Source organism: Miscanthus floridulus, chromosome 8 (assembly GCF_019320115.1).
Source record: "Miscanthus floridulus cultivar M001 chromosome 8, ASM1932011v1, whole genome shotgun sequence".
Taxonomy (NCBI): Eukaryota; Viridiplantae; Streptophyta; class Magnoliopsida; order Poales; family Poaceae; genus Miscanthus; species Miscanthus floridulus.
The window spans coordinates 10,020,113-10,045,792 of record NC_089587.1 but is presented as its reverse complement, the minus strand read 5'-3'; the positions used below and the strand labels follow the sequence as shown (position 1 = coordinate 10,045,792).

Here is a 25,680-nt window from a genome sequence, read left to right as displayed (position 1 = left end):
CTGGAATTGCTAAACAAGGTATGTTGCATCAATAAATTTGCTAATAAGATATATGTAACTTTTTGCTACTTCCTTTAAGCTATTCAGAATATAGATGCAGCAACTGCACAATTGTCATCAAATAACTTTCCAAACCAAACCATACTCGCAAAGGGTTGCAAAACATAGATCATAGGGAAAAAACATTGAAAAAACTACTTTGACTAATTCTCAATTATCTTTTGGTGGTCTTCTTTTAGTTGAGTTCTTTACCTTCATAATAATAGCATCCAAATTCCAAAATATGATAACATTATCAAAAGAACTGATTGGCAAGTAATGCTCAAACTACCAAGAAAACATCTGGTAAAAGATTAACTAGAAACAGAAATATAGAAGTTAACCAAATATTACAAAATTGTTAATACAGTTATCCTGGTCTAGTAACAAGCAAACATACATGGCATCATTTTATCACAGATAGCCTTTCAGCAGTTACAGTGAACTAGAAACATGAGCATATTGAAAACTGCTTCGACAGAAGATATTCTAGCACAAACAATAACAAGCACAGACGCTGTCAGGCGTATAACTGACACAGCTAGTACACACTGGAAATGGAATGAATCACGTTCTATATCATCGGGAAAATGGAATGAATCACGTTCTATATCATCGGGATATCTTGCAAATGTCCTCGTATTCGACAGCCCTGAGAACCTTCCCATCATAGAGGCCTTTCTCAACCTGCACTTTTGCACAGAATTTCTCAGTGTCCACTGAGAGCAACCTGGCATTTGACCCCCGATAAGCCCCATTTACTATACGCACCAGTCAGCCAATCTGAGGGATCACGGTCTCAAGCTCATCTTGGTCGACCCTGAGAACATGCTTGCTCTCCAACATCTCAATCTCCCCAACATATTTATCGATAACTTTCTTCACCACCCCTTTCTGCTTGTAGTACCCCTTCTCTGCCAATGACTTGCTCATCACCTTGACCACAATCCCAGCGCACAGCCAGTAGTCCTTCCTATTGCTCCTCTCCTTGGCCTTCTCCTCCTCCTTCATCAGCTCGTCCAATGCTAACCTCCTTGCCTTTGCTGCCTTCACATCCTTTCCCATCTTCTTGGCCGCCTCATCCTTCTCCTTCTCTCCGGTACCCAAGTCATCCTCTTCGTCGAAACCAAATTTCACCTTCGGCTTATCCTCAAAAGGATTAACCTTGCGGCCAAGCTCAATGACACCCTGCACTTTGACAGGACCACTTTCTTATCAGATTCCCAGCAACTGGTGCACTTCCTCAACCAGCAAGACCAATCCCACCCACCAGATTGGCGGATCAAATTCCTCACCCACTCATTTACCAACTGCTCGGTTCGCAGACGTGCCACCATTCTCAAGATTAGCAGGAACCTCGACACTACTGCTGACAGTCTTGCCAGACAGGCCTTCTCAGAAGCTGCTACTACTTTTCAGCATGTATGCTCTTATTTGCATCAAGGTCATCAGTGCCCTCTAGCACAGGCACTGCACTCTGTAAACTTCCAGCATGTAACATTACTCTCAGCTAAATGCTGTTAATATATCCCCGTTTGTTGTCAAAAAAAAAAAAAAACCTGGGACCTGGCACAGCCTTCTGAAGCGCAATTGCAATCTTCCCAGTTGCCTTGCTTGCCTCTTTCGAGCCATCCTCCCGCTCCTCCCCATCATCATCTGAACCTGAATACTCTCCTTCGCTGCCGGACTCAGGCTCGCCCTCGGCAGCATCACCATCATCGGGTTTGGCTAAGGACTTGTGCGCACGCTCAATCTGGCGGGCGATCATGCGCTCCTGGCGCTCGTCCTCAGCCATGTCCGGCTTGATCCTCTTGCGCTTGAGGCGGTCCTTGACGGCCTGCTCCGAGTCACGGTCGATGTAGGTCATGAACCACCCCTTGGGCGTGTCCTCGACCTTGCAGTACCCCTCGCGCCCGAGGAACTTGACGAACTCGGTGAGCGTGGCCCAGCGCGTGGAGTTCATGTGGACGTGGTGCCGGTCGGCGATGTACTCGTTGTAGACGACGGTGGCGGCGACGCGGGAGTGGCGGTGCGCGCGGCGGATGAGGGAGAGGAAGGACTCGAGGAACTCCTCGGAGAAGCCCTCGACGACGCGGTCGGGCGCCATGCTGAACACCTGCATCTGCCGCTGGTGCGACTCCGACATGCAGTGGCACTTGAACCCGTTCTCGTCGCGGCACTGCTTCTGGCACATCTGGCAGTACCACCGCAGCTTCTGCAGCCCCTTCGCCTTGATCCGGTTCGCGATCGCCTTCGGCGTCAGGAACTCGTGCTTCCCCATCGCGCGGGAGAGGCCCCTGCCGCACAAGCAGAAGGAGGGGAATTACAAGTAGGAGAAGGGGGGAGTACGTTAGTCCAGGAGACGGACGCGAAGCAACGAGGAGTAGATTTTTTTTTTATGATGAGTGGATTTGGCCGATTGGGGCGAGGGCTTTGTTTGGACTTTGGGCAGTGTTTAGATGGCGATTTTTTTTTTTTTTTGTAAAATGCTACTATAGTATTTTTCGATGTATTTAGTAATTAGTATTCAATCATAGATTAATTAGGCTTAAAAGATTCATCTCGTGAATTTTATCTAAACTATATAATTAGTTTTATTTTTTATCTATATTTAATACTTCATACATGTATCTAAAAATTCGATGTAACGAAAAATCTTAAAAAATTTTGCAAATTTTTCTGAAACTGAACTGGACCTTGGAGAAGTCGGTTGGCTGTACCACAAATGAACGGTCCGGACCGCAGCTATGACCAATCAACGTACCACCGAGATTTTTCAATCCACCACATGTGAACTTGTGAGGGGCCTCTCCCGCTAGCTAGACATCGTTCATTTGTCCCCTTCTTTCCCCAATCTCGCATCGTCCACCAGAGCAAACCCTACCAGCTCACCCCCGTGCCGCCGTCGCCATGGACTCGATCGACGCGGATCTCGCGCGCACGCAGGAGGAGCGGCGCAAGATGGAGGAGGCGCTGGCTGCCGGCGCGCCCATGGCCGTGTCCTCCGTCACCTTCGACACCGACCTCTACGGCGGCGGGGGCGCCGACCCGAACCGCTTCGCGGGCTACGACACCTCCATCCCGGCCTCCGAGGACGACGCCGCGGAGGACGACACGGAGGCCGCCAACCCCGCGCCGCGCCGCCTCGCGGCGTACACGGGACACGCCATCGCCGCCGCCGACATCCCGCGGTCGGCCGACGACGACGACGGGCTGCCCAAGAGGTCCCAGCGCATCATCGACCGCGAGGACGACTACCGACGCCGCCGCCTCAACCAGATCATCTCGCCGGAGCGCCATGACCCGTTCGCCGCCGGGGAGGCCACCCCGGACCCATCGGTGCGGACCTACGCCGACGTCATGCGCGACGCGGCGCTGCAGAAGAAGAAGGAGGACCTGCTGAGGGAGATTGCCAAGAAGAAGAAGGAAGAGGAGGAGAAGGAGAAGGAGAGGAAGGCTGCTGCGCCAGAGCAGCCGGCTGCCACGACGAAGCGGCGCAACAGGTGGGATCAGTCGCAGGATGGTGATGCTGCTGCCGGTGCCAAGAAGACAAAGACATCCTCGGACTGGGATGCCCCTGATGCAACTCCTGGGATTGGGCGTTGGGATGCCACCCCTGGACGTGTTGGAGATGCCACACCCTCGGTGAGAAGGAACAGATGGGATGAGACACCGACTCCAGGAAGGATGGCTGATGCTGATGCGACGCCTGCAGCTGGTGGTGCCACCCCTGGGGCTACTCCTTCTGGGGCTTGGGATGCGACTCCAAAGCTGCCTGGTGGTGTCACGCCAACCCCTGGTAAGAAGCAGAGATCAAGGTGGGATGAGACGCCAGCGAGTATGGGAAGTGCAACCCCTGGTGGTCTTGGTGCTGCAACACCTGCTGGTTATACTCCTGGTCCGACGCCATTTGGTGCAGAGAACCTTTCCACACCAACTCCTAGCCAGATTGCTCGTGGACCGATTACTCCAGAGCAGTACCAGCTCATGCGGTGGGAGCGGGACATTGAGGAGAGGAACAGGCCTCTCACCGACGAGGAGCTAGATGGCATGTTCCCGCAGGAGGGGTACAAGATTCTTGAGCCTCCGGCTTCCTACCAGCCCATCAGGACCCCGGCAAGGAAGCTCCTTGCGACCCCAACACCGCTGGGGACACCACTTTATGCTATTCCAGAGGAGAATCGTGGGCAGCATTTTGATGTGCCCAAGGAGCTGCCTGGTGGATTACCGCTGATGAAGCCAGAGGATTACCAGTACTTTGGAACTTTACTGAATGAGGAAGAGGAGGAGCAGCTATCGCCTGAGGAGCAGAAGGAGAGGAAAATCATGAAACTGCTACTCAAAGTGAAGAATGGCACACCCCCACAGCGTAAAACAGCACTTCGGCAACTGACAGACAAAGCCCGGGAATTCGGTGCTGGACCGCTGTTCAACAAAATCCTGCCCTTACTCATGCAGCCAACACTGGAGGACCAGGAGAGGCATCTTCTGGTGAAGGTTATTGATAGGGTACTGTATAAGTTGGATGAGCTGGTCCGTCCTTTTGTGCACAAGATTCTTGTGGTTATTGAGCCACTGTTGATTGATGAGGACTACTATGCTCGTGTTGAAGGCAGGGAGATCATCTCAAATCTTAGCAAAGCAGCTGGGCTTGCTACTATGATTGCTGCCATGCGACCGGACATTGATAACATTGATGAGTATGTCAGAAACACGACTGCTAGGGCGTTCAGTGTGGTGGCTTCTGCTTTGGGCATCCCTGCGCTTTTGCCATTCTTGAAGGCTGTCTGTCAGAGTAAGAAATCGTGGCAGGCTAGGCACACTGGTATCAAAATTGTTCAGCAGATTGCTATTCTCATGGGCTGTGCTGTTTTGCCACATCTCAAGTCACTAGTTGAGATCATTGAGCATGGTTTGAGCGATGAAAACCAGAAAGTCCGGACAATTACTGCCCTCTCTCTCGCTGCACTTGCTGAGGCTGCTGCACCATATGGTATAGAAAGTTTTGATACTGTATTAAAACCTTTATGGAAGGGTATCAGATCTCACCGCGGGAAGGTCCTTGCTGCCTTCCTGAAGGCCATTGGTTTCATCATCCCTCTTATGGACGCTCTGTATGCTAGTTACTACACAAAGGAGGTGATGCAGGTCCTCATTAGGGAGTTTCAGTCTCCAGATGAAGAAATGAAGAAGATTGTCCTCAAGGTTGTGAAACAGTGTGTCAGTACAGAGGGTGTGGAGGCTGATTATATCCGGAATGACATCCTTCCAGATTTCTTCAAGCACTTCTGGGTGAGGAGAATGGCTCTAGATCGGAGGAACTATAAGCAGCTTGTGGAAACTACAGTGGAGATGGCAAACAAGGTTGGAGTTGCTGATATAGTTGGGAGGATTGTTGAGGATCTGAAAGATGAAAGCGAGCCCTACAGAAGAATGGTGATGGAAACAATTGAGAAGGTGGTGGCCAACTTGGGTGCTTCAGATATTGATGCTCGTCTGGAGGAGCTGCTTATTGATGGTATCTTGTATGCTTTCCAAGAACAGACTAGTGATGATGCAAATGTTATGCTTAATGGTTTTGGAGCTGTGGTTAATGCACTTGGACAGAGAGTTAAGCCATACCTTCCTCAGATTTGTGGTACCATCAAGTGGCGACTGAACAACAAGAGTGCAAAAGTTAGGCAGCAAGCTGCTGATCTGATCTCCAGGATAGCCATTGTCATGAAGCAGTGCCAGGAGGAGCAGCTTATGGGTCACTTGGGTGTTGTGCTGTATGAGTACTTAGGAGAGGAGTATCCTGAGGTGCTGGGTTCAATTCTTGGAGCCTTGAAGGCTATCGTCAATGTCATTGGTATGACTAAAATGACTCCTCCAATCAAGGATCTTCTTCCTCGTCTGACCCCCATCTTGAAGAACAGGCATGAGAAGGTCCAGGAGAACTGCATTGATCTTGTTGGTAGGATTGCTGATCGTGGAGCAGAATTTGTGCCAGCAAGGGAATGGATGAGGATTTGTTTTGAGCTGCTCGAAATGTTGAAGGCTCATAAGAAGGGTATTAGGAGAGCCACTGTGAACACATTTGGTTATATTGCAAAGGCTATAGGGCCGCAGGATGTGTTGGCCACCCTTTTGAATAACTTGAAGGTGCAGGAGCGACAGAACCGTGTCTGCACAACTGTAGCGATTGCCATAGTTGCTGAAACTTGCTCACCTTTCACAGTTTTGCCTGCCCTTATGAATGAGTACCGGGTCCCAGAGCTCAATGTCCAAAATGGTGTTCTGAAGTCACTCTCTTTCCTCTTTGAGTATATTGGTGAGATGGGCAAAGATTACATATATGCTGTCACTCCCTTGCTTGAAGATGCTTTAATGGATAGGGATCTGGTTCACCGGCAGACTGCTGCCTCTGCTGTTAAGCACATGGCTCTAGGCGTTGCTGGCCTGGGTTGTGAGGATGCTCTTGTCCATCTGCTTAACTATGTTTGGCCCAACATATTTGAGACATCTCCCCACGTTATAAATGCTGTCATGGAAGCAATTGAGGGAATGAGGGTCGCACTAGGTGCAGCTGTGATTTTGAATTATTGCCTGCAAGGTCTCTTCCATCCAGCAAGGAAAGTGCGTGAAGTTTATTGGAAGATTTACAACTCTCTGTACATTGGTGCACAGGATGCGCTTGTTGCTTCTTATCCTGCCCTGGAAGATGATGGGGATAACATCTTCAGCCGTCCAGAGCTGGCAATGTTCGTCTGATTAACGTGAGTCTTGCTCACTCCCAAATTTGTGTACAATGATTTAAAACTGCTTTCAGTCTAGTTTCTGTATCCTTAAATCATGCAGCTTAATACCTGCGTAATTGACTTTTGTATTCTAGTAACAAACCTCATGGTATTTTTTAGTTTACTGATATGCTTTAAGTGATTTCTTATTCTTCAATGAACTTTGATGATTAATAAAAACGTTAGGCATGTGGATTTGCAGATTGTAGAGGAAACAATAGTTGTGGTTTTGAAATAAATGTTTATGGTTACATATGACATTGGACATAAGGAATTGTGGATCAGAAATAGGAAAAAATCATTCTGGTTGTAAAGTAAAAGGAGGTTTCATTGCTCTGGTAATAAGGACTTATGGATCAGACACAGAAACATATTCTTTGTACCATAGAAATCTTAATTATCTATGACCAGTGCACGTTCAAATGATGATGGCATGTATCCTCAACAACTAACATCAACTTTGGAACTACTAGACATCGATAATGTTTCAGCTAGCTGTAATGAAGCATAAAAAATCTGTAGTTGTTCCGATGCACTGCATATGGTTATTTGAGACAAGTGCAGAGATATTATAAATTAGAGAATGAAAAAAAAATGATAAGATTATACCCATATGTTCTATTCTAAGTATGGGGGCACATACAAGTTCAATGTTAACTGAACAATGCCTAGGAACTGACAAAAAGCTGATAAAACTGTTGCCATCTATTCTATTCTAAGTATGGCCGTATGGGAGCACACACAAATTCAGTTATAATTGAACAATGTTTGGGAACTGAAAAAAGCTGGACTATATCAGGTTTCTTTTTTTTGAACTTGACTATATCAGGTTTCTTAGTAGCTAATGCATGACGTGCGAACATAAGATAACACCATGCTGAAATATTACAGAAGTTGCGTTTACACCGCAACAAACAGATGCAGTCTAAACCAGGGTTTCGAGATAAGAATTTTCTCTGGGGTATATATATCAAGTTCTGTGTAAGATAATCTGCTGCTTGCTCTAGATATTTTGCTGAAAGCAGAGATTAGGCAATAGGTCAACTGTGCTGGTCTCCCTATGTACTATGGTGGCGTTTGGTTCATGGGAAATGAGAGCTGGGATAGGGATATGAAGAGTTGGATAGATTTGAACCCGTGTTTGGATAGTGGGATAGGGAAATAAACATGGATTGGGATAGGGAAATGAGGATGCTCTATCCCAGTGTTCTTAACCCAACGGGAGGGCTGGGTTTGGACGTGAAATGGCGTGCGCGGCGTGGCATGCCGGCAGCAGAGCCGCGCTCGCCCCCGCACGCATGCGCCGGCCGTTGGATGTCTGGACCGAGCCCGCGGTGGACGCTGGAGCCAAGCACGCCGCATTGGTAGCCGGAGATCTACTGCACGATTGAGCACTAACCTCGCGTCCTCGTGTCGTCCTCTCCGGCGGATGAAAGAGCGCGCTACCGACACCCTAGGACGTCGGAGCTGTGTGTGCAGCTGCTCACGCTGCCACGAGCGCTGGCCTGGGGTTGACAGGCTCGCCTTGTGCGCCGCAACAGTGCAGGCGCCCGTCACCTGGAGCCGCCGCTAGCCTCGCACACTGCCGATGGGCCGATCCGCCCATGCCTCACACATGCTGCCTGCAGAGAGCCGCGCTCGCTGGAGTTGTGCTATACTGCTATCCCACGCACAGACGTGCGGATTGCCGGAGCCACCGAGCTTGGTCAAGCCTACGGTTGGATGGGGATGAGAAGACTCTGGTGGCTGGATTGAACGGATGAGGAGAGGAGTACAGGCGTGTGCGCTTTTTTTTATCTCATGGGACCCACCTAAATTTAATCCCAAAGCCAGCTGCTCCCAAACAAAGGAAAAGGATAAAATTCATATATCCCTAACCCAAACCCACCTCTTCTATATCCAATACATATCCCTATCCCTAACCTGATGGCTATCCATACGTCACATATAGGAGTATGGCTACAGTGCCAAGTAATGGCTGATGTATGGCCAGTGCTGATTATCTTGTCTACACCGACTGAACTTGTAGACATGTAGTATGTGCATGGTCAGATTACGGACATAAATGTGTTCTCAGTTAAACTGAAATAGATTAGAATATATCAATTTCAGTATTGTTTCCCCATTTTATATACATTTTAGTGCATAGTTAAAATAAGTAACCTGTTCTTCAGGTCATGCGTAGTATGCATCCTGTATGGTTCATTTCAGCTTTCTGGCATGAGTTGTGTGCATATTAGCATTATCTATTGCTACAACTAAATATGCTTCGATTACTAGTATTAGGTACGGAGTCTGCTGGTAGCAGTAGGAATACTAGTGGAATCTAACTTCTCTTTTCAGAGTTTTAGATAGCGCAAAATGTTGGAAACCGGCTGGCCTGAACAGGTGAGCAGCAGCTCACACACAAGCACGCACACACTGGTTTGGGCTAGAGGTAGAAGAGAGAGGGAGCTGAGAACAGAGTACACTCACGCACAGCAAGTGCAAAAGCTGAACTGAACTGCTCTTCAGTTTCATTGCATAGAATATACACATCTCTAGACTTGGTGAGAGAAACACCAACTACTGGTACAGTTAGTACACCTACTCCTGTGGCCAATTCAGCAGCCTTGGTTAGAGAAATACAAGTGAAAAGCAATATGCTTGTATATTACTTGGACAACAATGTAGATTCCATTGGGCATCGTTGTCAACAATAGAATGTGCCAGTACTGGTGCCCTGCTATTGCGTGCTTGCACCTTACAGCATAGCCAGCACTACAGAAGAACTACTTTGGGTCCTCAGTGAGTGATCTCATAATGCATCTCGAAGCAACACACTTCCCTGCTGAAGTCGAGGCCTCTTTTGCACTCTCTCAATATTTATATGTAGTGATAAAGGCATGTATGATAAACAAAACATTGTGGTTTGAATAATAGAATTATTATATTGTTATGCTAAATGAATCAAATGCATGGTGTAGGTATGTAGTCCAGTAACCTTTGAAAAATAGAATTATATTGTTATGCTAAAAATCAAATGCATGGTGTAGGTATAGTCCAGTGACCAATTAATCAGACTAAAGTGCCATCTACCTGAACACCCTCTTGGAACTTGTTCTTTTTTTTTTGTAAAAGCACTAGCACAAATAAGAAAGAAGCATAAATACAAGCTGATCTCCAGTAATATCAATATCTGTAATTTTGTCATCATTTTAAAATTAATTCATCATGTTTTCTTAAAGTAAACGCCAATCTCTGATCCAGATTCTAAATGATATTTTGACATTGATCAAGATATCTTCGAAATTCTTTCTATAATCTCCAAACCTTGTTTTTTTCCCCTAAAATCATTATAATTTCAATTTAAGATGGTCTGAAAGTGGAATCAGGAATAGTAGGGTAGTTTTCCGCCATTTGATTTATGGTTTCTGATAGTGTCCACAATTTAGTACTTTCTGTTTTTAACAAATTGTGCTCCGAATAATAGTTGAATCCGGAATAGCAGCACAGGCACTTAGAGCATAAATAGAGGTACAAATAGTTGCATTTGGAATAATCCACACAAAGAAAAGAAAAAGACAGCTGCTGGAGACTAAAGAAGACCCAGAACTCCTTGGGCCATACAAGAGGGAGGGAGGGAGGGAGGGAGATAGCAATTTTTGGCCCAGCTATTCATAAGGCGCGTCATTCATTTTTCTTTTGGACTAACGTCAATGCTATCTAGATATTTGCATTACATACACACTTGCGGCGCTTGACTGTTGTCAGCAAGTTGGGCACTTGTTACCATAAGAGCATGCATTATCAAGTACTAGTTCATCTGTATAATGTTTATTTTTGGTTTTGTTTTTCCTGTTTGTTCTTTCTGCGAAGGAAGAATCTGATATGTAAATGCATTGACAGGCTGGATGCACATGTCCATGTATCTTCATCCATATTCTTGTGAAGCTTGAACTGGGTGGTATTTGAGTTAGAGCTTTGAATTTAAGTTACTTGGTGGCCCTCATGTGATGCATGTGATTGAAGTAGCATCTGTTTTTGTATTTGCAGGATTGTTCCTTCTGAAGGGGGTGCAATGTTTAGGGATTTTTTTCTGGTTTACTGTAATGCAACTCTAAATTACAATTACTATCATAGTCCGATCTACTAACCATTTAGGAATTGTTTTGTTTTCAGGATACTTTGTGTTCAAGCTGCTGAAGAGTTGCACCAGATCTAGGACCAGACGCAAGGCTGCAGTGTTTAGTTTACTGCCAAGTACCTGTTGGTTAATCATGATCCTATATTTTGAAGGAGAAATGACAATCCTAGTGTGATGTCATTTTTTTTATGAGTATTAGACTTTGGGCAGTTCTTAAACTTTGTATTAGCCGTGGATGTTATAATGTGGTGTGGAGTGTGGACAATGGAGATTGCAAGCTGCTCTGTGATTCCTCCTGTATTCATGAGGGCACGCACATGTGGCTATTGTAATAACCGGAAAAGTTACTTGGCATGTATGGCTTCCTATTCCTGAGTTGTTGCTTATTTCTGACACCTCTTGTATGAGAAGGGTTACTCCCTTCAGCAGATTAGCACCTCTCTGAGCTCGTCAATTTTGTTGCAATTTTGCCTGCTTTTACAATATCTGATTGTTTCAGTACAAAATTGAATTGGGGTGAGAATTATGTCCCGTTTGACATAGCTTTTTCAATAGTTTTAGGAGCTCTTTAAAATCTGGGTGGGTGCGAGTGTTTGAGGTGGGGGTGAGTGTTTGATGAATCTGAAAATGTGAGAAGCTATTTTATCGGAAAAAAAGAGAATCTAAATAGCTTTACTTTCATTAGTAGAACTGCTCGTGCATGGAGCTGAAGTTTAAAAACGGCTCCAATCCGACAGACAACAAGAGTATGTAATGTGCATATAACAAACTAGTATATGTTCGTTTGGTTGATAAGACATAACTGAAAGTACTGTTAACCGATTCATATGAGAAAAATACCATTCGTTGGCTGAAAAGGTATGGTTTATAAGCCAAATGAACAGGACAATAGTAAACAAAACCTAACAAGGGATCAGCCAAGCGAACAGGGGAATATATCCCTACTTAGTACCCCTGTTTTGCCTTTTTTAGATAAAATTATTTTTATGGACCTTGCTACCACTCAGGCGCAAAAAGCTCTGCCCGCACGGAGCGGGGAGACTCGGAGGCTGATTCGTGCGAGTGATGATCAAATTCAGGCTGCTTCAACGTGTGGAATGCAGCTAAAATCGGGAGACAAGTATTGCATTACTAGATTCACTGGATATTGAGCTGCAGGCGTAAGGGCTGATCCCTTGTGCAGTCGGGTTGTTGGCTTCTACATGCAGTCAAAATGGGGTTCGCTCTCCATGGCACCAAAATGCGGTTTAACATGAGCCTTAGTGTCTAATAACTATTCAGTTGACAGGAATGTAAAGAATAGGCTTAGGGATTCCTTTTCAGATTAATTGGGATTCTGCGATGTCCAAAACCGCATGTACTCCATAGTCGCTAATCTATTAGTTCTCTTCTGGGGTATATGCTCACTATGTAGCTTATACTCGACAAATGCTCTTATCTGTGCTTCTAGCAAGACAAATAAAAAAGGAAAGGCATAACAATGATGTATTACAGCCTGTTTGTTTGGCTGTGGCTTGTCGTAAACGATCGTAAATTTTCAGCCGGAACAATATTTTTTTCTCACACAAACTAGTCAGCAGTACTTCTTTACAAACCAGTAACGATACGAACCAGCCAACCGAACAGGCATACTTCTTGGAGCCACTGCCCAGCGTCATGCTTTCTCGGTTAATTCAACTGTCGAGGCTCTTACCAACTGATCCTAATGGACCTAAAGGTGTGTTTCGATTTTGCTGTCTCGATCATGTTGGCTATTAAATGAAGATCTGCCTCAGTTCCACATTCAAATTTAACAACTCAAAGGGTTTCTAAGTTGTATTTGTTGTCTATTCAGTTGCCATGGACACAATTTGCTAATTACATTGTGTTTCCATTTCCAGAATTTGCATACCTGGAAATGCAGTACTGGGCAGCATCAATCAGCTGTCTCAGTCTGCTAGCTTTATTCCTTTGGCATCTCCGGAAGTCTCCCAGCAATGGAATTTCTAAACGTTTGGAGTACGGCTCATTGTTGATAGTTTTATATCCCATGACATTCTTTTTGTCCTTTCTACTGAAGACTGATGGAGGTAACACGCATGTGTAATCCACATTTAAATGTAATTTAGGTTCAGCATACTGCATACCAAGGAAGTTCTCAAACTGACCTACGTGCTGGATTTATTGTAGGCCTGATGGTAATGACCGATACGGTGTATATGCTCTGTCATGGAGTGGCTGCTGTGATCTTAATCAAGCATATTCTAGAGAAGTTTCCCTCATGCGCATCTTTTGGTTTGTAACTAAAGTCTAAGATGTAACTAGGTCTTCATTTCTCTTCTTTTTCATCATGTCTAGTTTCATATGCTAGTAGAAATTCATACCTTAATATATCTTGTATACAAGTCTAGTAATCACTTGTGGTCCTCTGTTGTTTCTGTATTGTATCAGTGTATTTTTCGATTACCTTGACTTGGACTTATTTCGTTTTTCACCCTCATTTATTTACACTTTTGCATATTTCAGGGGAGGCGCTTCTGGTGTCAGGTGGTCTTGTTCTCTACTTTGGTGATATGTTGGCACATACAATTTCAAAGGTATGATTTATTCTACCAGCTAGTGGCAAAGATGATTATTTATTTACTTAATTATTTTGCCTTGCATTTGTGATGGCAGATGGAGTTCTCCATGTCATCAAAAGCATTCATTCACACACCTGGAACTAGAAGCGATATGACCGCAATTATTCAGGTAGGGTTGCTTTTGGTTGTGTGGCATGAGTTTCATTGCACATTTATGCTTACTCGCTTTCATTTTGGCAGGGGTTTTTACTTGGCCTTTTTCTACTTCCGTTACTATACAAGAGTTTTCTTCAAGTTTGGGATTGCTGTAGAATGGAGGGAAAGCAACAAACACAAGCAGCTGAGGAACATACACGAAAAAGAATTGGTTCTGCCTTATTCTATATCTCGTTGGTGGTGGTGTTAATGTTTTTACTGCCATCATGGACACACCTTGTCCAAGGCCTAAAAGTGCATCCTTTTGTTTGGTAAGCACCGCAGTTCACCCTTTCACGAGAAGAGCCTAGAAGGCATGCACACGGCCATGCGCCTGTTAGTCAATGCGCATCATTTAATTTGACACCCTTAAATTGAATATCCCCTCTGTTCTTAAATATAGTAATTGTTTGGTTATTGGGATTCCTCATTTCAAAATATATTGTCTACACCCTCCGTCCCAAAAACAACACAGTTCCAGCTATGGACCTAGACAAGTGTTTGTCCAGGTTTATAGCTCTAGCTACGGTCTTTTTGGGATGGAGGGAGTATGATATAACTGATAGCAAAGTCATTCTGTTCATCTTCTACCTGCACTATTAATGTTCAGTGGTTGATAGACATAATTTAACAGGGACTCCTTGGTCTTTGTGAATAGGCTAGCTGGAGAACATTTTTGGAATGGACTATTTACAATTTGTGAGATGTTGTTGCTTGTAAAATCTTTTAAGATGTTGACTTATGTTTGCTTAATGCTTCATTGTTTCACAGGATTATTAACTATATGTTCACTGATTCACATGAACGACTTGCTTTATGTGCATACTGGATATGTGTAATATATGTATCAGTTAGAAGGTTCTACAGTATATCAAAGCAAAGCAAGACAGAGAGGATTCTTTTGCGCAAGTATTATCATCTTGTCGCTGTTCTCATTTTCTCTTCTGCAGTTATATTTCAGGTGGTTTGTGCGTATTTAGGTTTGATTTTCATCAGTCCTAAAACAAGGTTCAATTTCCATCAGAATATTAAGTATTTTGGTCTGGAAAATTGTTCGTATTTTGCAGCCTGCTTTCTTGGACTTGGCATTTGGTGCAGCATTTGCAGTTTTCTTGATATTGGAGATGATACGAGTAAGAGACCTATTCTTCTGTCTTCCCAATTTATTTTCACTCATTTATATTCCAGAAAAAAAAAATCACTCATTTAATTTGAGTAACCCGTCCCTCATTTGCCCCCACCCAAAAAAAAATGTTTAACCATGCCTCAGATTTGGGAAATATACCCTCTTGGGCATGTTGTGCATCAGTTTATGAACGCCTTTACCGATCATCGTGATTCTGAGATTCTTATTGTCAAGTAGGTGTGCTTTAATAGGCTTCATTTTCCTCATTTCATATCTTACCTCTTGTCACGTTCTGTGGTTGAAAACCTTATATTATTGGTGTGTTCAGCCATTTTTCACTCTTACTGGCTGCCAAGGTTTTCATTTTCGGAAATTAAAATTTATCGGGGATCACAGATAAAGAGGATAAACATGATATATCGGAAATATCGGACCAAATTCAAATAAAACTTAATTTGAATTTAAGTAAATTTAAATAAATTTAAACAAAATTTATACGAAAAAGATAGATATTTCCTTATCGGCACCTACGGATAAAAAGGATATATCGGAAATATTGGGAGATTTCGGCCAATAAATTTTTCCCTCTGCGCACTTCCCAAATGGATGTCATCTGGATTAAATGATCGACCACTTGCCCCTTTTGCTGGAATTCTCAGCTTGGGGATAGGTGATACCATGGTAAGTTCTGTGTCTAATCTGTGTGATCCGTTGATTACTATCTTTGATTTGACCCATATGATGGATTCTCTTTGTTTTCTTTTACCTAGGCATCAATGATAGGGTACAAAGTATGGTGTGTTAAGATGAAGCAAGACAGGAAGTGAGTCCAGTTTCTTATGTGTTATGTCCTTCCACTCTTTGTTCTCTGAACTCTTATGCTTTGGTCTTCTCTGAAATGTTAGAGAAAACAATTGAAGGCACGGCAGCGGGCATAACTTCGGTGCTAGCAGCCTGCTCGATCCTGGTGTCACTCTTAGCTTCCAGTGGGTACATTCTTTCGCAGGTCCGATCTCGTTCTTGCTTTTAAGCTAGCTACTGACAGCAAAACCAACAAAGCAAGCTTACATAACATCTTGCTGACCCATATTTTCCTTTCTGACACAGAATTGGTTCACTTCTGATAGCTGTCACATTGAGTGGATTGTTGGAGGCATACACTGCACAGCTGGACAATGCCTTCATCCCCCTCGTGTTCTATAGTCTTCTGTGTCTATAGGAGTAGCCTTCTGTATATCAAACTGACCTTGAGGTCCTCTTTTTGTTTACACTTTTAGTATATATAGTGCAATATGTTATTATCTCTACATTAGTCACTTGGTATCCTAGGTGCATCAACTGCCTGATGATTCAGTTCAACAGATCACATTCTCTGTAACCCCTACCTTCGGAAGTTGAGAGGACGTGCTCGTGGTTGAGACAGTCGGTATAGGCATAGGAACAGCAGTAGAAGAATATAAAATGTTCTCCAGTCGTACAGTAGAGGGCATTTTTGGCAGAGCTGGGCAGTTGGCTGTACATAAAGTCTTATATGAACCTGTCATTGGGATGAACGAATATACATGCTGTGATGCTGATTGTTAGCGAGCACAAGCACGTTCCTTGGCTCTCCTTGTTTGTAGCTATTCTAGTTAGCCCTATGACTGTGTCAATGTTGTACATGTATAAAGGTATAAGCCTGAGATCAATACAAGCGAGTTGTTCTTCTCATTCTGTTGTCCGATTACATGGTATCAGCCGCTCCTCAATCCTGAACTTCCGCTGCCCACGTTCCACCACTCGGTGCCGCCATGAGCTCCTCTTCGTCCTCCTCCTCGGGCTCCGACAGCAACTCCGACGCTGAGTCCTTCCTCCCTCACACCCTCCGCGTCCAAACCGAGCCCGCTGCACCATCCGTCGTCCACGGCATCAACATCCTCAACCGCGTGCCGATCGTCCTCGACTTCAATGAAGCCAACTACGTCGCCTGGGCTCGCTCCTTCTCCGCCATTTTCGGCCAGTACGGGCTGAGCGATCATGTCGACGGCACCAAGTCCAAAGGCGACAACGACTGGGTGCAGAACGACTGCGCCATTGTCTCGTGGTTCTACAACCGCATTTCTCCCGAGCTCCTCTCCATGGTCTCGGAGGACACTGACACCGCGTACTCCCTCTGGCGCGGCGTCCGCAACCTCTTCCGCGACAACAAGGATACTCGCGCTGTTTATCTCGGCGCCGAGTTCCGGAATTTCTACCAAGGTGATCTACCCGTTCTCGAGTATTGCTCTCGCATGAAAGTCATGGCAGATCGTCTCGCCGGCCTTGGTGCTCCGGTGAACGACAAGGACCTCATCTACAACATCGTCCGCGGCCTCAACCCTCGACTTCATCATGCGATCCCCCACATCACTCTTCGTCGTCGCCTGCCTTCGTTCCTCAAGACCCGATCCATGCTGCAACTCGAGGAACATCGAATCGTCGAATCCGAGAAGATGCAAGCTGCGGCGGCCCTCGTCAGCCAGGCCGTGGCCACCGGCACCACACCGTTGGCCTCTTCTTCGACTACGTCCTCGGCTGCCAACCTCCAGGCCGCGGCCGCCCTTGTCGCCCACACCGCTCACGGCGCGTCCATGACCCAGGGCGCCCCCGGGAAACTTTTGGCCACGACGCCTTCTCCTCCAGCACCCAACAACGGCCGCCAGTCTACCTCCTCCTCCTTCCACAAGAAGAAGAAGAAGAAGCAGGGGACACCGTCCAACCAGGCGCCTCCTCCAGGCTACTGGCCCACGACCAATCCCTGGACGGGCATGGTTCAGGCCTGGCCATTCCAGGGGCCACCGCGCGCTCCAGCACCCGGCGTCCTCGGCGCTCGGCCGTCCGCCCCGGCGCCGCAGGCACACGTCGCTGGCGCCTCCAATCAGCTGGATCCCCACCTGCTCGCCACCCTCAACAACATCTCCCTGCACCAACCCCAGTCCACTGGCGAGTGGTTCTTCGATACCGGCGCCTCGTCACATATGTCCCAAGGCTCTGGTAACATGTCCTCTCTCACGCCCAATTCATCTTCTACTAAAATCATCGTTGGTAATGGCACCTCTCTCCCCATTACTTACACTGGTTCCTCCTCCATTAAAACCTCTTCTACTCCACTTACTCTAAATAACGTTCTGATCTCCCCATCCTTAATCAAGAACCTTGTTTCAGTTCGCACTCTTACTCGTGAAAATCCAATTACCGTTGAATTTGACGATTGTGGTTTCTCTATCAAGGATCGACACACCCGGGAGGTGATACTCCGCAGTGACAGCACGGGCGATCTCTATCCACTGCATCCGGCGGCCACTGCATCCTCACACTGCCTCACCGCCGTCTCTGCAGATCTTTGGCATCAACGACTTGGTCACCCCGGCCATGAGTCTTTCCGTCGTCTTCTTCAGTCATTTTCATTCACTTGTAATAAAGAGCTTTCACATACATGTCATGCCTGTCGAACAGGCAAACACATTCGTTTTCCTTTTGCTTCTTCTCAAAATAAAACCACTGCTCCCTTTGCATTGGTTCATTGTGATGTTTGGACGTCACCTATTGCAAGCTTCACAGGATTTCAATATTATCTTGTGCTTTTAGATGACTACACACACTTTGTCTGGACATTCCCTCTCCGTCACAAGTCTGATGTTGCCAAACACATAATGTCTTTCCATGCCTACGCCACGACGCAGTTCAGCAGTCCAATTCGCGCATTTCAAACTGATAATGGACGCGAGTTCGACAACTCCGTCCTCCGCAGATTTTACTCTGAACATGGCATCGTGCTTCGTCTTTCATGTCCTTACACCTCCCAACAGAATGGGAAGGCCGAACGTGTTCTGCGCACCTTGAACGAAGGAGTCCGCGCCCTCCTTCTTCATGCCGCTCTTCCACCAATATTCTGGGTCGAAGCCTTGCAAACATCGACTTATCTTCACAATCGAAAACCTTGCAAGCCACGTTCCCTGGCCACCCCCTATTCCCTCCTCTATCACACCGATCCCGACTACAAATCCCTGCGAGTTTTTGGTTGCTTATGCTACCCCAATACCGAGTCCACCAGCCCTAACAAACTGTCACCCAGGTCTGTGGCTTGTATTTTCATTGGATATTCGCAGGATCATCGTGGCTATCGGTGCTACAGCTTGTCGACGCGGAAAGTGATTATTTCGCGACATGTTCACTTCGACGAAGTTGTCTTCCCCTACCGATCCGGACCAGCACCAAACTCGCCAACAAACTGCGCCTACAACCCCTGGCGCCCGGATCTCAGTGACAACGACGTGGCACCTCCGCCCCCGCCATCGCCGCGCGCACCAGCCGCGCCGCGCGATCCTGGTGGCCTCGACTCCGCGCCGCGATCACCGCGCACACCAGCCACGACGCCTGGTCCCAGTGGACCCCCGCGCGATCCAGGCGCGACCATCTCTACGACCGCATCACCACGATCTCCACCGGCTTCAGCAAAAAATCCGGACTCGATCGCGGGCTCATCTCCTCCGCCAAACTCGGTCGCCACTCCAGCGCCCCACCCCATGATCACCAGGGCACGTGTGGGCACGTTCAAGCCCAACCCCCGGTATGCTGGCGCTGCGACCACGGCGGACATCTCGCCCATCCCGCGCACCGTCAATCAAGCACTCAAAGATGAAAACTGGCGCAAAGCGATGCAGTCGGAATTCGACGCCTTGCTTGCCAACGACACGTGGGAACTCGTTCCTCGCCCACACGGCGCCCACGTCGTCAGCGGCAAATGGATCTTTCGTCACAAATTCAAAGAAGATGGAAGCTTCGATCGCTACAAGGCCCGGTGGGTCGTCCGTGGATTCACACAGCGCGCGGGAGTCGACTATGGCGAAACGTACTGCCCGGTTGTCAAACCGGCGACAGTGCGCACGGTGCTCAGTCTCGCCGCCCAACGCCAGTGGCCGGTTCATCAGCTTGACGTTAACAACGCATTCCTCCACGGCATCCTCGACGAACAAGTCTACGCTCGACAACCTGCCGGCTTCACCAACAGCCCCAACCTCGTGTGCCGCCTCTCCAAGAGCCTCTACGGCCTGAAGCAGGCGCCTAGGGCGTGGTACATGCGCCTGGCCACCTTCCTTGGCTCGATGGGTTTCCGGCCCACCCGCTCCGACAGTTCCCTCTTCATCCTACGGCAAGGAAAAGACACTGTGTATCTCCTACTTTACGTCGATGACATCGTGATCACTGCCTCCTCTAGCGAGATCCTTCGCTGGGTTGTGAACACTATCAACGACGAGTTCAAGCTCAAAGACATGGGACCCGTGCACTACTTCCTTGGCATTCAAGTTCAGCGCAACGATCGGGGCTTCTTCCTCCAACAGCAGCAGTACGCCCTCGACTTGCTGGACCGTGCCGGCATGCGCGACTGCCGTCCCTGCGACACACCCATCGACACCGCCGGCAAGCTATCCAGTGAAGCTGGTTCTCCTCTGAACACCTCCGATGCCTCGGACTACCGGAGTCTCGTCGGCGCGCTCCAGTACTTGACGATGACTCGCCCTGACCTGCAGTATGCCGTCCAGCAAGCATGCTTGCACATGCACGCACCCACAACGGCACACCAGGCACTCGTCAAGCGAATTCTCCGGTACATCCGCGGCACATCGACGCTCGGCCTTCATCTTCGGCGCAGCAACAACTCGGACATCGTCGCCTATTCGGACGCCGACTGGGCGGGATGCCCAGACACCCGACGCTCAACCTCAGGGTTCTGCGTGTTCATGGGAGACGCTCTTCTCTCGTGGTCGTCGAAGCGACAGACCACCGTCTCTCGTTCAAGTGCCGAAGCCGAATACCGCGGCGTTGCAAACGCTGTGGCCGAGTGCACCTGGATTCGCCAGCTTCTAGGTGAGCTTGACTGCCCAATGTCCAAGGCTACGATCGTCTTCTGCGACAACGTTTCCGCATGCTACATGAGCTCCAACCCCGTGCACCACAAACGCACCAAACACATTGAGCTCGATGTGCATTTCGTCCGAGAAAAGGTTGCTGTTGGCCAATGCCAGATTATACAGGTACCAACGACACAACAGCTCGCCGATGTGATGACCAAAGGGCTTCCCACGGCAAGCTTCAAGGAGTTCCGAGACAGTCTATGCGTCGCCGGCAACGACGCTCATACTGCGGGGGGGTGTTAGCGAGCACAAGCACGTTCCTTGGCTCTCCTTGTTTGTAGCTATTCTAGTTAGCCCTATGACTGTGTCAATGTTGTACATGTATAAAGGTATAAGCCTGAGATCAATACAAGCGAGTTGTTCTTCTCATTCTGTTGTCCGATTACACTGATCAATTTGATCACTTGGAGCTTGTTGTGTCTCAAATAAATCCTGTGGATATTTCACACGTGTATTCAGGGCGTGGTACCTGTGTGTAAACTCTTTCTTCTACTTTATTGAAAGGCAGAGCTCCTGCTATCTCTTTCCAGAAAAAAAAACCCTATAAAGTTCACTCGCACGTCCGGATCACTTAAGGGCAAACTCTAAGGCCCTGTTTGCCCTGTTTGGTTCCCAAGAATTGAGAAATTAGAAAGTAACCAATAATGAAATGGGAGGCATCTTTAGATATTATTGGTTTTAATTAATTTATGGGATCAAACACACTATAAGAGGCTCTACAAATTTAATCTATATATCTATTTAGAGAGCCGTCGAATAAATATTTCTTTGTATATCTCTGGTGTCTCCAACGGACACAAATGTTTGTTCTCTATACTTCAATATAAATTATCATAATTTTCCTTATGTGGAAAAAATTATTAAAAAAACTATCATATATTGCATTTAGAGAGCCATGTAATCTCTCCAAAAGTGGAGAACTAAAATGGTGATTTTGGAGTACAGAAAAGACAGAGAGTTAGAAATTCTATCGAAACATGTTTTTTCATTTGTTTTTCTAATTCTTGTAATAAATAGCCATATTGGAAGCCTCATACGGCCCGTTTGTTTCTGTGGAATCGAATTTTATTTCTAGAACTTGATACATACCCATGCGTTGCATGGGACCACATAGATTTTACCATTACAAATAACAAAATGTTAATAAATGATTTTGTATTTGAAATTTTGAACTACTTTCAAATCAATTCAGTGGGGCAATGATACCTCGATGTAATACTTGTTTCCCTTGCGTAGAAACAGGTTCCAACTAAGGCCCTGTTTGGTTTCCATAAGTCAGGTGACTGAAAACCAGTGACTTATAAGTCATGCCTGTTTAGTTGTAAATGACTTATAAGCTCATGCCTGTTAAGTGAAAGGTGTGGGCCCCACGCAGAAAATGGTGGCTTATAAGTTTTAAGTAGAGGTGAACCAGCTTATTTCTTATAAGCAGGGGTGACTTATAAATTGGTGGTGTTCGACAAAATTAGTCACTTATTTCACTTTTTAATTTATAAGTAGGTGAGCTTGGGCAGAAGGTAGACGTACGACGAATTGGTGGCTTGCCGTAGTGCCTTCTTGAGCTCCAAGCAGCACGCTTCAACGCTCACCAGCTTGGTTACCAGCTCCTCAACGACGACCTCACCTCGGTAGCTTCGTGCAGTGCGGCGTCTGGCCTAGTGTGCGTTGGCTTCTATGAGCTCTTTCTTGAGGGTTTCGAGAGAATGCCCAATTCTTTGTTTGTCCTTGTGACGTGTTTATTGAAAAAATAGATGAAAATTGAGAAGTGCCGGGTCCTGTGTACAAAACCCTCTCTCTCTCTCTCTCTCTTTTAGGTGTAATAGATAGATAGATAGATTATATTCCATTTCAAATCCTAAAGGCTGGTGTGGGATTGAAGCTAGAAAATAGAGAGGGGCAGGAGAGCAGCCAAAGATCTAAACGGTCGGGTGGGTCTGATGAATCTTTGCTCCCGTTTCTTATCCTTTGAATTCGATATAGGTCTATAAAAAGATTCCAAGCCAAATCGTGCGTGAAGTGGATTCATTCTAATCAAATAAGAACCAATCGTGTTCAAGAGACTAGAGAGGAAGCAGTTTTTAACGTGTGTCTTCTGATCAGGTCTGACTCACCCAAGCTGGACTGATAATTTGGTCAATCCAATCTTTCCATACCTTCTCAGACAGCAGCAATGCACATGGCTGAATGGGTCATTTCCAAAAGCCTCATAGTACAACGATTGTCCGATCTTTATCACACTGGACCATGTAACTTCCACATGCAGGACCCTAAGGGTTTATCCCCTCAGTTCACTGACAAGATGAGAGGTCAGTTGGCCAACTTTTTTCTTATGAAAGCGTTTTTGTATCTTTGTAGAACAAAGTCGCTACAGTTTTTATATTAATGTTTGTTTGCTATGCTTATTTAGGTTTTGGATTCAACTATATTTGCATTCCAGGCGAAGACATCATTGGATATTGAACCAAAGAAAATTAAGCTGAGGTTAAGAAGTTATACTTCCAATACTATGCTTGACACTGTGACACCTACAACAGTGCAGGTATTGGAGCGACACTGTTTTTTTTTCCTGTCCCTGATAATATTTAGCCTCATGTTTTCTACTAAAAAGCAACATGCTTCTATGATGATGCCTTAATTTCTCCCAGCTTGATCTTACCAAGCTTGGCACTTTGGTTCTTCCTCCATGTGCACTCCACTATTTTTTTCAAGAGTAAAAGCTCTTCCTGATTACATTACCCAAAGGGCCACTCCTCCTCTCTCTAGCATAATGTTCAGTACCCCTCTCTCACTCAATGTGTTTTAGAAGTCTGCGCGTTCATAAAGAAAACACATCTGCTTCTAATCCAAAAGTTATAATCAGGGTATGATTTCAAATCCTGTGAATATCATGATTGTCTCAACAATTAAGATGTGTACAGAAAATGCGTAGTTGTGCCACAGCTCATAGGTGCATGAAAGATTTATAGTTGTCAGCACAGTTTTATTAAGTGGTGTATTTTATGGTTCTTATATATTGTGACATAGATTAATCTGAGACCTATATTTGATTAAGCATAGAGAGAATCATATTTTCCATTGTATAATACCTTCACGGATGGGTCTAACACAAACAATTTAGTTTTTTTCACTCCTACATCTTTGGATTCCTCTAGGTGCATAACTTTTGTTGACTGCAGGGAACTTCTCATTTCTTTCTGGATGGCAACTGGACAGAAATCCAAGAGGATCATACTTCCACAGGTTTGTATAGTTGTATCCTTTTATGAGCACTTTTTTCTGACTGTGATTTCCTATATATTAAACGCTCTTAGCACTTTCAGGGATGGTGCAAGGGACAGTTCTAGCAAGTTCTGTGATTTGAGTGTGTTAGTTCTTTATATTTTCTCTGACCACCGTAGGCCTATGCATGATTGGAGTCCTCTTGGCAGCTTCCAGTTACTTTTGTCGTGGACTCCTGGTCCACAAGCGTCATCACACCAGGTTGTTTGCTGATAATCACAATGATCAATGTGATGTTGATAATGCCTGGTTAGTTCTTGATGTGTCTTTTGACACACTTTGGGCTTAGCTGTTGTGATATCCTTTTGGGGATATGCTATCTTCTTTAATCTGATGTCCTGAAACTTTTTAATTTGATTTAAAAAAATGCACTATCCCCTTGTGCATGTTGCAGAGCAAGATGCTCAATTGGAAATTCTGGAGGAGACCATTGCCAGCAAGAAGCACATTGCACTAGGGATCAGTGGGGAGCTGGACAAACTAGGCTCTTTGTAAGTGTCACTTCAAACTGTCCTGCCAAGTGTGGTTCGTGAAACATAGATGCACCTAACTTCTGCTTTCAGAGATACCTGGTTCTGAATCACTTTTACTTGAACGTTGCAAGATAACACGGACGAGGGGTTGAAGACACAAGCAACCATTTATTGTGATATGTCTGTAGTGTTTTTGCAATATGAGAGCTCAAAGTAAGGTTTTATTCGATACGGCAGCTACTGGTGTCAACTATTAATTATTGCATCTATCTGAAGCTGGCTTTTAACAAATCACTTCTGTGTTGTGGAATATGAATTTTCATCCCGATGAGAACGGCCAAGTAGAGTTTTAGTGAGAATATATGAATGACCCGATAAAAATATTTATCCTATCAAGATAGGAGACGTGTTTATACTTGTACATAAAATTTTAAATGTAGATTTTTACTATGTAATTATGTTGAATTTCCCTTGGCAATTGCACTTACACTACGGACATCCAAAATAAATTCACCAGAACAATCAAAGAGGCCATCAGTCTCAAATTTGTCATCTAAATAATTATATTATGTGTATTATATGAGTGTCAATAATTGATTGCTATAACAAAATATTTGTTTTCTATTTGATGTTCTAATTTTAAAACAATATGGATCTCGTAAACAAAATAATTTGCAAACCAGATCTTTATTTATGTATCCTATAATCTCAAAGTTTTTTTTGTATACGCATAGAACATTTTTTATCACAACTGTAATCACGTGCGTGAGGCACGTGTATTTTAACTAGTTATATAAATTAGTGAACCATTTCAACTGAAAATTACCTCAAACCAGAGGAACCCAACAAGCCCTTGATCGGAACTCCTTGTAAGCACCGACATGGCCGACCGTCGGGTCCATCTGCGAGCGGTGCCTCCGAACGGACACTGACCTGTTTAGCGACTGTTTTTATCATAAACGGGTCAATAAATGAAAGCATTTCTCTCTCGATTACCATGATCTAAAACAGATCCAAACAAAAGGGTCCTTAGATGCTCTAAGCCAGCGGTAACTCGGTGGAAAAAAGAAAAGAAAAGAAAAGAAAAGGCCGCGCCAGATCGTCATGGACGCGTAGAGTACTCACCTCCCGTCCCCATCGTGCCTACGCGCAATGGATTCCTTCGGGCC

The 25,680-nt window shown here is 45.6% G+C and overlaps 1 protein-coding gene, 1 non-coding gene and 3 pseudogenes across 2 annotated transcripts; 3 read left to right on the top strand and 2 right to left on the bottom strand.

Annotated features, from left to right (window-relative positions):
* Positions 1 to 651: 651 nt before the first annotated feature.
* LOC136468541 (KIN17-like protein) lies at positions 652 to 1,376 on the bottom strand (annotated as a pseudogene).
* Positions 1,243 to 2,428, bottom strand: LOC136471079 (KIN17-like protein). Its single transcript, XM_066468812.1, has one exon. It carries the CDS (start codon positions 2,318 to 2,320, stop codon positions 1,550 to 1,552), a length of 771 nt encoding a protein of 256 aa, XP_066324909.1. The 5' UTR covers positions 2,321 to 2,428; the 3' UTR covers positions 1,243 to 1,549.
* A 433-nt stretch (positions 2,429 to 2,861) lies between these two features.
* LOC136475680 (uncharacterized) lies at positions 2,862 to 11,332 on the top strand (annotated as a pseudogene).
* LOC136478883 (small nucleolar RNA snoR1) lies at positions 11,319 to 11,392 on the top strand. Its single transcript, XR_010764548.1, has one exon. It is a non-coding gene; the product is annotated as a small nucleolar RNA snoR1 (small nucleolar RNA).
* Positions 11,393 to 12,498: 1,106 nt separating this feature from the next.
* On the top strand, positions 12,499 to 16,245 carry LOC136471078 (dolichol kinase EVAN-like; annotated as a pseudogene).
* The last annotated feature ends 9,435 nt before the right edge of the window (positions 16,246 to 25,680 follow it).